Below are 16,915 nucleotides of genomic sequence, written 5' to 3' on the forward strand. Positions count from 1 at the left end.
GATCTGTTACAAGAAAGTTTGTGGCGTTAGAAACACCAGCGATTTCAAACCACGTTTTTGAGTGTCTTTAGTTTAATATTTTGTATTTCTAGGGGATTTTGTGCTATTAAATTAAATTTATGCGGTTGTTATTATAATTTTTTTTTACCCGTTAACCACTTTTTGAGCATAGACCTGAAAATGAAATTTCAAACTTAAAATGTCTTAAATCTTGAATGCTTTATAGTACAGACTTAAGTTTGGTCTCTTTTTAAAGAAGACACTTGGCAGATTGTTCCTAAAAAAAAAACATAAAAAAAAGTTAACTTAAAAAAAGTTATAGAAATGTAAGTTTATTTTTATGGAAAATGCACAAAAATACTATTTAAATTTTTTATATGAAATATATATTTTCCAAACCATGTTTTACTCTAAAACTGAAATAAAATCAAAGCCATAAATCTTAACAAGTTGTGTCTAAATCTGAGGTTGATATCTCAAAAAATTAGCTGATTCTGGTGCAAATCTTGATGAAATTTTTATGAAATTTGTTTCCCATTCATTTCGAATGCATTTATTTTTGACAGCGAGGAAAAAAAGTGTGACTATTTTTTCAGGACCATTAACCTTTTCGAATCATGTGTGAGTGTGTGTGTGTGTGTGTGTGTGTGTGTGTGTGTGTGTGTGTGTGTGTGTGTGTGTGTGTGTGTGTGTGTGTACACAGCAATAGCAATAGCCAAAACCTTGACCCAGTTTCATTCCATTCCGATGAAGTAAATTTTTTTTCCAAGAGAGCACCAGAGGGTTGAATGTACTAAATTCAAATTTTATCATTAAAAATGAATGTTTGAATTATATTTAAATACATGGCATATCAAATTCAAAAGAAATTACATTAAATTCTATTTTAGTTTACCAAAAATGCTGCATTATGCACTTAAATTGTACTAGCACTCTAAATTCAGCTAATTGCATTTAATATTTTATTATTATTTAAATAAAATAAAATTTTAATTTATTCGTAATCAAAATCCATTAAAGTGGCAGAAAACATTACATTTAGTTTGCGCTTAAGTATATTCTTTTAAAGTATACTATTTCTGTAATAATAAGTACTCGTTTTAAAAGCATGCTAAGGTGTACTTCTTTTTCACAAGGATTGATTTGTCTAAACTGACACATATAAACACAGTTATTCATTTTTCAAGAGAATCTCTTTCGTAATCTTGAGTACAAACCCACTGAAGACTGACGTCTTTCAGAAGAGTTGATTTTCCTTGGAGAGTTGATTTGTTCAAAGTAAACTCACAACTCACTTTCCCAACTTTTTCGAAATTGCATGCTGCAAACTCAACTTTTTCACACAATTAAACTTGAGAACAAAGTCAGAGTAGAGAACATTACTTTGCAAATTCCTGCAAACCTCGGCGGATGCCAGATGATTGAAAAAGAATAATTGGAAAAATTAATTACTAAGCTTATCTAGAGTATTTTCATTCTCTTTTTTCACTTTCACACTCTCATTCGGTTCTCTGACTTCCTTGAGAGCCTCTTTTGACAGTTTTAATTTGTCAGCTTTTTCAAGAGTGTCAACAAACTACAGAAAGCCAATGAGATCACAAGTCCAAATTCTTTTTGTTCATTGACCCAGAAATAACAGAACTCCTTGTTTTGTGTGGCACATTTGCTCATCCAAATCTCAAATCGAGTTGTAGTTAAAGCTGTAAAACGACTGTTTTATCATTTTACCGTTTAGATTAACCAGGAATGACAATAAACCAGCTTCCCAATATGAACCTCTGTAATGTTCGACAGTGAAATCCAGGTGTATGGAGAAACCGATGATCAACAATACAGATATAAAGAGTTTAGACACATAGCAAACACACCACTATAAGGTTCCACATGCGCGCCGCCTCAGCCACAAGCGTAGAAACGGAGCTGCAGCCCGGCATCAAGACGATCTTTATGGGCTCTGTGTACAGCAAGTCATACAGCAGTTTAGTGGCCTCTCCTGGATCACACTGAAGGAAAGAGGAAAAGTCATAATTAGTCTACTGTCGTTGAAAAAGTTCGCTTCATTTGAGCGTGTCATAATCGTTAAAGCCTCAATGGAATCAGCACAGAAACACGGTCTCTCATTGCCCAGAAAAACGATCTTGGACTGCAGTGAAGCTGTAACCAAAGACCTCTCGTGCTGCAGTTCACTGTGACAAATACAACAGGACGTGATTCACAAATGAGGGGGTGACTGCTTGAACGCAGCAGATGCAGTCACACTGAAATGATGCCCTTGGTAACAATCAGCAGAAACACTTCATTAGGAGCGTCATGAACGGTTTTATTTTCGTTCAAGTTAGAAATAAATGGCATGGTGCTGGCCTCAAAAACAATGGCAGTCAGAAAGGAACCACTTTGGATCCAGGAGAGGATTAGATTAGAGAGAGTTTACTGTCATTCCAAACCGAAAGTAACTCACTCCCACTAAAGTTTACTCTTTGAATTCCTGCACCCGGGAACAGTACAAGTCGACAACATTGTGAATAAAAGTTTGCTAAGAAGTATTTCCTACTAAATCAAGGCGGTATTTGACTCTGGTCAAGTGTATCCATAGCAGACTGGTGGGAGCGGCCTTGGACGGCAACATGCGCAGTGCATTATGGGTGTTTTCCGACCTATTTTGGCAAAAGAGAAGCCTTTTTTTCTCTCTGTTTTTTCAGTCACACTTTAGTTTATGGTCCAATTCTCACTATTGACTAACTATTAACTACGACTTTTGCCTCAATAAACTCCTAATTACTGCTTATTAATAGTTTAGCAGTTGTTGAGTTTAGGGACTTTCATTTATCTTCAGAACACAAATAAAGATATTTGAATGAAATTGGAGGGAGAGTGAGACATGATGGCTTTATATGATGAACAGATTTAATTCAGGCTTTTATTCACATATAAACAGTGATCATCGAAGGTACACAGAGCTCAACCGTACTTGTGTACAGTCTACAATATAATAATAATAATAATAATAATACTGTACAAGTGATGGAATCAAAGTGGCAGGTGATTTTTTGCAGTGTGGTAAGAATACCTGAGGTATTAAAGTGCAGGTAACAATTGTTATGTTAATACACTGATACAGTATAATATGAAGAAAGAATAGTAAAACTTTGTATACAGATTTCAATAGAGATACAGTTGTGGTGCCGAGCACTGGCAGTAATGAAAATGCAACAGTCGAGTCTTTCTCCTTGAAGTGGAAGGTATCGGGGAATTGGGTAGCTACAAGCAATAGCTAATAATAATATTTTTGTCAGATATCATTGGATCATTCTAGTACAATTCTGTAAGAGCCACATGTGGTTTCTCTGCTCCAGTCTATCTTGGCATCTCCAGGGAGCTGAGGCATTTTTATTCAGTCCACGGGCTCGGAGAAGCAGCCATCGAGAGCCGCTTGACGCGAGGGAGGCATCTGTGTTCTCAAAGTCCCTGGGGCTGAAGGTTATGCAGGTCTCAGGACAGTTGGACACAATGACAGATTTTGTTTTTGTTGGGTCTGATATAACGGTGCAGGGTAGTGCAAAATTCAGAATTGAAGAATTGGCTCCCTTTCAGTTGACAATTTGGAATTTGAATTGATTTGGCCACGCCTCACTGGAACCATTGTGAAAATGAAGTGCGCTTAATTGAGTGTGCACTTGAAGTATTTTTATTTTTCAAAAACTGTACTTGCAGATAATATTTTATTAATGAAATAAAAGGCCAGTACTGAAAGAGAATACACTTTCATGATTGTCCCAATACCCACAATCGAGGTATTTGCACTTTACATGTGTATTATTTGATTATTACATGATTAATTGTCTAATTACATAACATATTTCCTGTATTTATTATTACTATTATTATTTATTTCCTGTGGGCTGAAGTAAGTGTGTAAGTGTGGGCTGAACATTTGATCACCCGATGTGACGTAACTCCAAAAGAGTATTGTAAAAATGAAAGTTTTTGCAGAGATTTATTTATAATTTTTTATTTGCGAAACTTAGTTTACACTTTAAAATCTATCTATCTATCTATCTATCTATCTATCTATCTATCTATCTATCTATCTATCTATCTATCTATCTATCTGTCTGTCTGTCTATCTATCTATCTATCTATCTATCTATTTATGTTTTTCTATCTATCTATCTGTCTGTCTTTCTGTCTATCTATCTATCTATCTATCTATCTATCTATCTATCTATCTGTCTGTCTGTCTGTCTGTCTGTCTGTCTATCTATCTATCTATCTATCTATCTATTTATGTTTTTCTATCTATTTATCTATCTATCTCTATCTGTCTGTCTGTCTGTCTGTCTTTCTGTCTGTCTATCTATCTATCTATCTATCTATCTATCTATCTATCTATCTATCTATCTATCTATCTATCTATCTATCTATCTGTCTTTGTCTATCTATCTATCTATCTATCTATTTATGTCTTTCTGTCTATCTATCTATCTATCTATCTATCTATCTATCTATCTATCTATCTATCTATCTATATCTGTCTGTCTATATATCTATCTATCTCTGTCTGTCTGTCTGTCTGTCTATCTATCTATTTACCTATCTACCTATCTATCTCTGAATGTCGGTCCGTCCATCTGTCTAATTTTTAAAAACTTAAAAAAGACGTTGTCAAGTCAACATTCATTCATTCATTCATTCATTCATTCATTCATTCATTCATTCATTCATTCATTCATTCATTCCTGACAAACGTTGCTATTCTAGTAAAACATACAGTTATATGAATTCACCTGAATTCCAGTTTATTTTAAATCTACTTCCTTAGATTTAAATTTGAATTGCAATTCTGCATCCTGTTTCTTACCCCAGTTAAAATGTAACATCCCATTCATTCTTTCTTGCTAATAATTTCCATTATGTATCTGACTAATGAGTATAGTGTAGTCTAGTATAGTTTTATGTAATGCCATGTCAGCACCTGTGGCTCTCTTCATGGCAAAAACTATCTGACTAATAAAATAAAACTTACAAGTCTTTTGATGAAGTCATGATATTTTCTTGAAGGCAAGCAGAGTGTGCATAAAAATAAAGAGATCACGGCATACAGCGCAAGCCAGATCGGTAGCTTCGACTTTGTTTACTATACAGATTCAAATGCTAAATGTCTCATTCCAACGAAGCAAAACACGTCCTCCCGTGACTCAGACTGTGAATGAGTCTTTATCTGCTGTTCTGCCTTATATTAACTTGCAAGTGTTGATTTGTTGTTTCTAAACTGTGATTCTGCATCCCTGAACCCTGATGAGAATGAATAAAGCATGCATTCGGATATGGAAATCCTTCTCGTTACAATCTGGATACAACAGATGCCAATTAAAACAGGGAAAACACAAGTGTCTCATCAGAGCATCAGTCTCTCTCTCTCTCTATCTCTCTCTCTCTACCTCGGTCTCGCTCTATCACGGTTAATAATTGATCAAAGTTTGCAGGCTGAGCTTTGATATAACCATGGCAACCGTCTGGAGAGGGTGAGTGTATCTGTGCAAGGGGGTCCCTGTAAATATCTTAAATATCTCATACACACACACACACACACGATGGACCACAACTTGTAGCATCAGCGCCTGTGAAAAGCTCTTTCTTTGTGACCAGTATCATAGCAATGAATAAAAAGCCAAATGCAGTTTTGAATTTTTTAGCATAAAATTTGCAATTTTCTATCATTCTAATTATAGTGACAACAGTAACTATTAGTAGTGTGTGCTAATGTAAGCATAACTATTGTTCATACTAAACAAACCCCTAACACTAAGTACTGCATTTGTTGTGTAATTCCATGCTGTTTGTATTATGGATATAAAGTAAATGATACCTCAAAATATTAGGGAGAGGTTTGATATTACTTGTCTAAATGATCAGACTTACAATTTTTGCCTGGCAGGTGATAAAATGTAAAAAAAAAAAATATATATATATATATTAAGAAAATTGAAGAAAGGACCCACGCCATATCTAAAATATCATAGAAACTTGGCGGTGGGTTCTTTTGACTTGTGCCAATAAGCAACCACCTAGCAACCAATCCCAGCACCCTAGCGACCACCAAATAACCACCCACAACACCGTAGCATCATGTCAGCAAGTTTTGAATGACTCACATTTTCTTCGTAAGAAGTTCAAATCTAGTCGGTCTCAATTAATTAAAACGCAAATCTCCTGTGGATAATTTCCTAAAAGTGCCATTTTAAAAAAGGAAGGGGAATAAAATGGATTAGAAAAAAATTATCTGTGTTCTGCAGCCAGAGCATGACAGGGGTTACAATAGCACTAATTTATGAAATAAATATTTATCAAATGTCAAATGAAATTGGAATTTTGAGGTGACTTTCATGTTTCTATGCAAACATTGCTCTGCGTGATAATTGGCTATTTGAGAGAGATTAAACGAATGCCCCTAACATGCCTGAGATTCTTTGAACAATAATTAAATGCAAAACCCACATCAAATTAGATTTTCTCCCTTTGTAATTACATTTCTGACACCCAAAAGCAATTTTGATTAGTATCTCATCCAGGTATGAAGTGCTCACCAATCAAGAGGAAATGCTCAAAATATCTGCCGGTTTAAATGTCAACAAGTCTGAGCACTTCACACCTGCTCTTCCATCTCCACGGCATACCAACACATGACATTTATACCAAGTCACACTCTGCCATTCCGAATATTGCGTTTTTGTACTTTTTCACCTGCATGCTAAATTAAAACAGAGGCTTCATACATCATGGGCCACATGGTGACATTTCTAGAAAGCCGTTAATAATATCAGGAATTATAGACATAATTTTCATTAAATCATGAATTAAGGTGAATTAAATCATGATTATTGCAGTACTGCTAATATAGCTGGCTCCGTATGATAAATTGGTTGCGATTTTTCTCATTTGAAAGTCACTTTGGATAAAAGTATTAGCTAAAGGATTATAGGCCTATGTAATATGACGACTACAGCTATTTTGAAGTATGAGAAATTTAACCTTTCTATTGTCTTTCTATTGTTCCGGTCTTTTTTTTTGTGTTGGTAAAAAAACACCTTTTTTTTAATACAATCATTACATGTCATTTAAAGATAAAAAATAAAAGGTTTTGTGACCGTTTTTACAAAATTATTTAATTTATTTCTTTTAAAAAGGGCTCCATCTTTTCTTTATATATGAACCCATATTTAAAGAAAAAATGATGATCTTTTAAATTTGACCCAAAAATATTTTATATTTACAAAGGCCCTTAAAGGTGCAGTAAGCGATTTGTGAGAATCACTGTTGAACACTGCTGATATTTGAAATCAACCCAAAGAAACACACACCTCCACTCATTGCTCCGCCCCCCAAATGTACAAACATACCATGCAAGAGTGGATGTCTCTTTATCATAGCTGAAGCAAAGCAAAATAATGCTTTATGTAAAATACAGCGAAGATGACGGACGGACGAACGAACAACAAGGAGGATCAGTAAATGAACATGCAGTGTACACAAGAGTATATACAAGCAAGAGTTTGTTTTTAGCCACCAGCAGCACAGCAGCTCCAGACAAACAATGACACTCAAAACTACCCTGTCCCTATAGCTAACATTACAACAACAGCATATCTTGAAACTCTGTGAAACATGGCAATGCTACACAAGTATAGATCAGAAACAACTCAACCTCTGCATCCATTTTCAGGCCTTCCTGCTTCGGTCTCTCCAGCGCTGGAAAGCTTTTCTAATATTAACGCGGGTCCTAAAGCTCTTGCCTGATCATAACCCTTCTTTTTCCAGGGATATTCGTCTGACCTTTTCTCTTTTGTAATGTCTCTCAGCCATCTCTCTTTCTACAGTCTTTCTTCAAATCTCCCTCTTGCTCACTCTCTCTCCTCCCCCATCATGAGTGGACACGCCCCCTAGTGATGATTGGCTCACACTCTCTCCTCACCATCATGAGTGGGCACGCCCCCTACTGCTGATTGGCTCACTCTCTCTCCTCCCCCATCATGAGTGGACACGCCCCCTACAGCTGATTGGCTCACTCTCTATCCTACCCCATCATGAGTGGACACGCCCCCTACTGCTGATTGGCTCACACTCTCTCCTCAGCATCATGAGTGGACACGCCCCCTAATGGTGATTGGCTCACTCTCTCTCCTCCCCCATCATGAGTGGACACGCCCCTTACTGCTGATTGGCTCACACTCTCTCCTCCCCCATCATGAGTGGACACGGCCCCTACTGGTGATTGGCTCACTCTCTCTCCTCACCATCATGAGTGGACACGCCCCCCTACTGCTGATTGGCTCACTCTCTCTCCTCACCATCATGAGTGGACATGCCCCCCTACTGCTGATTGGCTCACTCTCTCTCTCCTCTCCCATCATGAGTGGACACGGCCCCTACTGGTGATTGGCTCACTCTCTCTCTCCTCTACCATCATGAGTGGACACGCCCCCTACTACTGATTGGCTCACTCTCTCTCCTCAGCATCATGAGTGGACACGCCCCCTAATGGTGATTGGCTCACTCTCTCTCCTCCCCCATCATGAGTGGACACGCCCCTTACTGCTGATTGGCTCACACTCTCTCCTCCCCCATCATGAGTGGACAAGGCCCCTACTGGTGATTGGCTCACTCTTTCTCCTCACCATCATGAGTGGACACGCCCCCCTACTGCTGATTGGCTCACTCTCTCTCCTCACCATCATGAGTGGACACGCCCCCCTACTGCTGATTGGCTCACTCTCTCTCTCCTCTCCCATCATGAGTGGACACACCCCCTACTACTGATTGGCTCACTCTCTCTCCTCCCCCATCATGAGTGGACACACCCCCTACTGTTGATTGGCTCACTCTCTCTCCTACCCCATCATGAGTGGACACGCTCCCTACTGCTGATTGGCTCACTCTCTCTCCTCACCATCATGAGTAGACACGCCCCCTAGTGCTGATTGGCTAAGCGTGTTGTGCTGCTTGGTCCGATCCACTTTCTCAGAAGCGTTTCTCAGAAATCAGCTGGCTGAAAACGCTAGGCACTCTGCTGAAAGCGCCTAGCTGTGGGCACTTGAGAGCGTTTTGGCAGCGCAGCGTTTTTTTGTTTGTTTTTTTTTTAGACGCTTTGCTTGCTATGATATGTAATATCGATACACACTAACGTATTTACTCTGGCTCTTGTTTTAAATAATTGTGTTCCATTATTATGCTTCTTGTTGTCATCTGTTGACGTTGAACAAGCAGAATGTGAAAAAAAAACGCTTTGGTGGACAGGGCCTTACTGCACCTTTAAGTGTACATTTACACAACAAATATGTTCCAAAAAATGGAAAAAAATATCCTTTTTCGCGTAGAGACAACAACGTTATCAAAACGATCCCCATTGAAATGGATCTGCGAAAGTGACTAAAAACGCTGTATGTGGCGATGTCACTTTGTAAAGAAACACTACGCAATGAACACAATACGTGCGACGTCAGTTTTCACAAATTCACGTTTTGAGAGTATTGTTTTCAAAACTTTGCAGTTTAGAACTTGTTTTCAAAAGTTTTACAGGCCTCCAAAATGCATTGTGTAAATGAAACATTGCCAAAACAGAGGTCGTTTTTTTAGTTAAAAAAGGTGTTGTGTAAATGGCCCTTAAAATGCAATTATCTCTTTTCCACACAAAATGTGTAACTAAATGAATATAATTTTTTTTTATCATACATTTTGGATTCAGAAAAAAAATCTTTAATACACCCATTGTATCCCAATCATTAATTCCTAAGACTTTTTAATGCTTTTCAATGTGGGTCAAATTCGACTCAAGAATCGCAGGTGGATGCGGATTCTTAAGCCAGTAGGAGGTTTAGTGAACTAACTGGGAAGACGATGACTATTCTGAAACCTTACAGAATGTTATGATTCATCTGTAAGAACCTCTCATTTGTGAGCGGTCAGACAGGTACTGCAGATACACAAGAGTCTGTAGAAGAACCTCCTTATCCTTACGAGATCTACAGGGATGCAAGTTTGTTTGAACTGTGGTTTCACTGGTGGCTGTTGCCATGCCAACCCTCCTCTCCCTGATTTTTCCTCTATATTGAGTGCGATTGCAATGCAGAGTGTGGTTCACCAATCACAACCATGGTACAACACATCTCTGTCCAGTTAGAACACTCTTTAACCGTTTCCTCACCTATGGGGTGTTCAGAACCACTCTGAGAAAACTAAACTAAAAACCCGCTTTGAACTTCTGAAAGTGCTACGTATTCATTGGCAGTGATAAGAGATACATCACAATTACACACTCTTGCACATATTTACTATCAGACATTTTAGCTAACAAACCAGCACTGATGACATATTTAAATGCGCTTTCAGATGCTGACAGAACTGAAACCAACTTTTGACAAAAGTCAGAAAAATTTTCTTTTAATGCATATTGCACAAAAAATCCTATTCAAAAATAAATAAACAAAATGCACTAAGGAATACAATTTTGGGGGTGTTCTTTTCGAAAACTCTGGAATGCCAAAGGCATACATAAGCATTCTTGGTGCATGAATTTGGGAGTATTTTTAGGAAGCCAAATTACTTGATGTAGCTGAAGCCTTACAGGCTGTTGATAACAGCCAAGTGCAGCGAGTTGTGAAATATTAATGTACCAACAACTGCAATGTCAATTCGATACCAACTCCTGAATCTCAAGATACAATCAGTGCCACAATATTAAAGAAGCACCAGCTAAACACTGATAATTTCATGCCATCTTAAATTAACATCTGGTACTTATCTATGTTTCAGTCCTTGAACATGAAATATTTGAATACATTAACACACTCAGGGCAATGATGTTTCCAGTTCCTAAAGTACTCGGCAAAAACCCTTGAAAAAATATTCATTCATTGTACATGGTTGAAAAACACTATTTCTAATCAAATGCAATTAGCTAAAATGACACTGGGAAATTGGGAGATTGGAAGTATAAGGACTTTATCTAACTTTGACATGAAATATATTAGAATATTTCTGAAAGTATTCAGTAACTTACTTGTATGCTATATTGTATATGTTCGCAAGTGTATGGTGGTAAAGCCAATTTCATTGTCATGCAAAACCAAAAAATCTACCAATACATATGCTTGGACAGGTACATTTAAATTAATTATATCTAAAAGCAAAACCCATTTGCAAAAAAAACAACAACATTCTTTTAAAATGATATATTAATTACATATATAAATTATATATATATATATATATATATATATATATATATATATACTGATTATTTCAAACTATGAGAAACTCATGTCAACTGCAATTTTGAATGCAATTATATGATTAAATGTTGAGCAAAACTATGGAACAAGTTCCGAACAACATATAGGCTACTTAATATTTAAATTAGGGCTGTCAAACGATTAATCGCATCCAAATTAAAAGTTTGTTTTTACATAATACATGTGTGTGTACGGTGTATAATTATTTTCTATATATAAATACACACACATGCATGTATATATTTAAGAAATATTTGCATGTATATACTGTGTATATATATTTATATTATATATAATTTATATTATATATAAATATTTTATATATAAATAACACATTTTCTTAAATATATATATATATGCATGTGTGTGTATTTATATATAGAAAATAATTATACTCCGTACACAGACATAAATTATGTAAACTCAAACTTTTACTTTGGATGCGATTAATCGCGATTAATCGTTTGACAGCCCTAATTTAAATATATGTAAACATCAGGAAAACTTATATGTTATATGGACATTGTAAATGTAAAGTTTTTACCAGTTCTTACCATGCTATCGTAATGAATGAGTTCCAGCTCGTAGTCCGGCAGAATGTCGCTCCGGTTGTTCACGAGGTCTAAAGCCATCTGCGCTGCGGGGAGACACGCTTGGCCACCGGGCCATCCTCCACTCATGGGAAACAGAGCTCCGATGTACAGTTTCTTCTTGCCTGCAACCGCACACGGCCAGGGGAGAAAGATTAGCAGTGCGTAAAGGAGAGCCAAGCTTCTCCAAACTCTCCCCAAGGTCCTGATCCCCTCCGTGGATGCCATCAATATCCAATTCGATATTTATACGTTTTGAACTTAGTGTCAGCACGTGCGATGTGTCCAGTTTAAAGTAACAGATCCGTGTGTGGAGAGCGCAAAAACAGCAGCACTGAACACTTTAAGCGCAAAGTAATATTTAGACACGCATGTGTTAATCCTTGTCAAAACATGAAATTGCTGGATATACTAGTTGGGGTTGATATATTTACATTAGTAATATATTTTCATCGTTGGTGTCAGTCGTTTATTGAACGCCTCTTGAAACGCGTTCTTGGAGTTTAGTCTTGCGCACGTTTAAAATCTTTCAGAATCTTTAGACTCTTTGGAATCTTCAGACTCGTGTTTAATATTCAGAATCTTTTAGAATCTCCAGACCCTTCAGAATATTTTAAAGTCTTCCGAGACTTTTTGTTTTTAATCTTTAAGAATCTTCTCCGTAGTTTAGACTCCGACACCAAATCACTGATGTCCTGTCACGGAAAGCGCTCCAACATAAACCAACTCTCCAAACATGTAAAAGCACGAACTACAGAAATCACGCTTTCATTGTTGTGCACAAACAAATGCGCCATCGGGCAGTTATTGTCTCTTTCCCTTGCACAGTCACAGACGGTGTGTTTGTAGTACAGCAATGCTCATGGTTCACGACAGGAGAGAAAAACAGGTGGCGTTGAGCGACATTACGCGCTCCCCAAATCCTCTAGCGTTGCTTTATTTACCGCGCCTCTCACAAAACTTGATTAAGTTTTAAGCTGTCAAGCATATTATCCCGGCATCTGATCAAAATATAGAAAAAAATAGCAACTGTGCTGCGGCATAATCCTTTAATCCGCCGACAGGAGAGGGGGAAAGATTGACCACCAAACGCACAGAGATCCGCACTCAGAGCTGACAGCAGAGAACTGTTACTGAACCACTGACAGACGAACTGTAGTGGTGTAAAGCAGAGGGGGCGGGGTTAAAGTAAACGCTCTCTTCTGAATCAGAATCAAAAGTCATACAGTTGATCTATCTATGTAAATCTTTCTTTCTTTCTTTTTTCTATCCGTTCATCCATCCATCTATCTCTGTCTATCTTTCTCATTCTATCTATCTATCTATCTATCTATCTATCTATCTATCTATCTATCTATCGCGTAAAACAGACAGAGTTCCACTAATGTATGTTTCTGTCGATGGATACACATTATGGCTTCCCAATATGTTACAACAACGATGATCAAAAAAACATGGCCAAAACGATCACTCTTTCTAAACTGCAAGTTTTTGTACGCATATTTTTAAGTAAATTTCACATATGGAATTAAGTAAAATGTACTCAACTAAGTTCAGTAAAATTAACCAAGCAAATAAGTAACTTTAACTTGGCCAGGTAAATTCTAGTTGAAGTTCACTTTGCAATACTCTGTTTCAAGTACATTTTACTCAAACAACATAACACTGAATTAAGCCATGCTTTTAAAGTGCAGACATCTAAGTGAATAATACAATAGATAGGCCTATGTGTAGACAACATAAGTAATCTGGTATCACTGAAAAACACAGAGACCTCAATACTTGATACACAGTACACAATAGGCCTACACAACAACGATAACATTCATTGGATCATTCACAGTATGAACGTGCCATTTTGAGTAGAAATTGAACTTCAGATGTCACAAAACAGCAATTTACTAAACCTAATAACAAGAGTGTAAATACAGCTGGGCTGAATCCGAAATCGCCTCCTAAACCCTCAATCACTATTCCCTACGTTAGTCCACCAATACGGTTCACTTGAAGAGGTGAATGAAAACCAGTAAGTGAATTCAGACAGCCGTTGAGCGTTGGTTGTACACTCGTTATTGCAGTGCAATGTGGGATAGAATGAGTGCACTCAATAACGTCCACCATGGTTTCGGACACTACTACAAATGGCTGTCCCCTCAAAGAATGCCCTATTTGAGGGTATAGAGGGCGATCCGGATTCAGCCCTGGAAAACAGTGAAAATGCAACCTTATTAATTATTCATACCCCAGTGCATGATGGGAACACCAGTATCAGAAAGTTGAGTAGGTTTAACTTAATATTATAACGTTGATATTTACGCTTTAATTTATACAAGCTTAAATTGGGTACTTATATAGAATTTACTTCTTCTTTTTTTTAAAGATAGAAATTACATTTGTTTTTTCTGTGGTATTTAATTCACCACAAAATAATTGTATTCAACGAATCAATGTGTTGTGTCTTAAAGTGACATTAGCCTAATATCCCTGTTGTGTTTTTAATGTTAATCAAACAACAAAAGACAAGGAAATCACTCACTGCTCTTGACTGAATAGCTTTTTGTAATCTATCTATCCATCCATCCATCCATACTTTGCCCATAATGACACCTTATACAGCATGTATGTCACTTTTGTTGCCCCCACAGTCCTCTGCATTCCTCTATTCACTTTAAATACTCTAAAACAACAGAGTAGAGCTGAAATTGATGACATGAACCACTGTGAACTTCAGGACCTGATATATCCGGTGACATTTGGAGCTCCCTTTGAATCTGCTCTCTCCATATGTCAGTCATTAATTATTCATCCCTGATCTTTAGTTGTTATTTAATAAAAGAAAGGCCGGAGGAGCCACCTGTGAGGATATATAATTACCCTTTAGTTTATGTGATAACTAAATATTAGTGCTGTGCAATGATTAATCATGATCTATATAATAAAAAATAAATACAAGTTTGTGTTTACATGTGTGTGTGTACTGTGTATAATTATTTTGTATATATAAATAAACACACATGCATGTATATATTTAATAAAAAATGATGTATAAATCTATAAACAGTATATACATGAAACTATTTCTTAAATATATACATGTATTTATACAAAATAATTACACACAAAACAGAATGATATTTTATGTTCTTGTTCATAAAGTAACCGCGTCTTATAGAGGGGTTTAAGGTCACGTTCATTTATATAGCGCTTTTAACAATATGGACTGCTTCAAAGCAGCTTTACAGTGATAATAGGAAATTAAAGTTTAGAATAAAGTTATTGTCCAGCTGAAGTTAGTTTTGATCGATTCACTTCCGTTGCAAAGACCATTAGTTATTAACTTAGGTGCAAGCCTTGAAGGAAAAAAAAAAAAAAGAAAAAAAAAAAAAAAAAAAAAATATATGCAAACCTGTGAAAACGCTGACGGCGTGCACATGCGTATTACGTGTTTAGTCTATGAGTATGTGAGTTTATAGAGGGCTGGCAAACAAAAGGTCACCTTTATGCTGAATTATCCTTCAACAAGCACGGTAAGAGCAATGTAATCACCACCCCATACACAGGCACAGGCTTGAATTTATGCACACACACTTTGCTGAGATACACACCTAACCTCATATACATTCATATAGACACAGGCAGAAATACACACATATCTACACACTTGACCAAGTGTTAATCTTCAGCCTGCTGAGAGTGCACTAAGTAGGCGGTGATCTCTCGCTGTGAGTTTACAGAGGGAGGAGAGATAGAGAGAGAGAGAGAGAGAGAGAGAGAGAGAGAGAGAGAGAGAGAGAGAGAGAGAGAGAGAGAGAGAGAAGCGCATTTGCGTGGCTTGATAGTCTAACTCAGCAGAGCTGAAAGAAACAAGGGGAAATGAAAGAATGGACAGAGGGATTGAGAGGAATGGAAGGCAATTAAAGGGAGGGATGGATGAATGAGAGGGTGCTACAGTCTTGCTTGCAGGGGCACTTGTATTAATGCTGAGATATTCTGGCAGCCTGAAGAATTATAATGAGATTCTATAGTCTGGTAGTTGCATCTAAAACTATTTTAAACAGCATTTTTCTTATTCTTTATTATTATTATGCATGAAACTTATATGTCCTCATATAAATAGAATGTTTGTCATATATACAGTACATTGAATATTTGTCTTTTTCAAGACCCTATGTTGTCAAAATGAATTTGTATCATTTAGATCATGTGTGCTATCTTTAAAGTCATCCACTGTATATGTTAGTGTACTAAACGTGAAGTTTAGATATATATATTGAGATATAGCTTTATCTAAAATGTACACTTTTTCTCTCCTGGGAAAAGAGAAAAAATATTGATGACATCCTGGACTACACAGATCTTTGACCAATCAAATGCCCTTTTTACACTTGGTATTAAGATGGCTTTCGGTCAATCGGATCAAAAGTAGATGAGGAAGAAACATTCCCGTTTACACCTGATGTTTTAATCCATCTTTTTTGTCCACTTTCAACCACTTCTGTCCTGATTTCTTGGAGGGAGGGGTCTATGTAAATGTATGGGTTTTTTCAGGTCTTTCAATCAAATGGACGAAATAAGCTCACACAATTTACCACACAAACAATAATGTCCACTTTAAATGGACGCAGGTGTGTATCTGCAATTATATGGCCTGATGAAGCGTAGAACTCGAAAACATTTTACACTTTATAGCACCTTTTTGCCCATATTTTTGTGGCCTCTGTTGAAGTATAATAAATTAACAGTTGGAGAGCCTTTGCCCTAAGTGCAGATCCCTTTTCTACTTTTTGACCAATTTTACAATACAATATAATTAATTAATTAATCCATACAATTTGATTTTCTTTTCTTTTTTTTATTAACCCCTTCATTGCTGTGTGATTTTTTCCTGCATCATGGCTGATTGGTAGATTGTGCCCCAAAAAAGCCCCCGCCGCCCCCCATTCATTTCTAGGGCGGTAACTTTTGAGTGCGACTCTATGTGTGACTACTTTTTAGGACCATTTTACCTTTTCGAATCAAGTCCACAATTGTGCGTGTGTT

The 16,915-nt window shown here is 36.9% G+C and overlaps 1 protein-coding gene across 1 annotated transcript in view; it reads right to left on the reverse strand.

The window, feature by feature from the left end:
• The window catches only part of gabbr1a (gamma-aminobutyric acid (GABA) B receptor, 1a), a 69,934-nt gene that overhangs the window by 35,687 nt on the left and 17,332 nt on the right, over positions 1-16,915 (reverse strand). Inside the window, exons 7-8 of the mRNA XM_079885589.1 lie at positions 11,840-12,000; positions 1,869-2,003 (exon numbers count right to left, since the gene is read on the reverse strand). Of these exons, the coding sequence (XP_079741715.1) occupies positions 1,869-2,003; positions 11,840-12,000 (296 nt within the window). The remainder of the gene's footprint in view (positions 1-1,868; positions 2,004-11,839; positions 12,001-16,915) is intronic.

Source organism: Squalius cephalus, assembly GCF_949319135.1.
Source record: "Squalius cephalus genome assembly, chromosome: 11".
NCBI classification, from domain to species: domain Eukaryota; kingdom Metazoa; phylum Chordata; class Actinopteri; order Cypriniformes; family Leuciscidae; genus Squalius; species Squalius cephalus.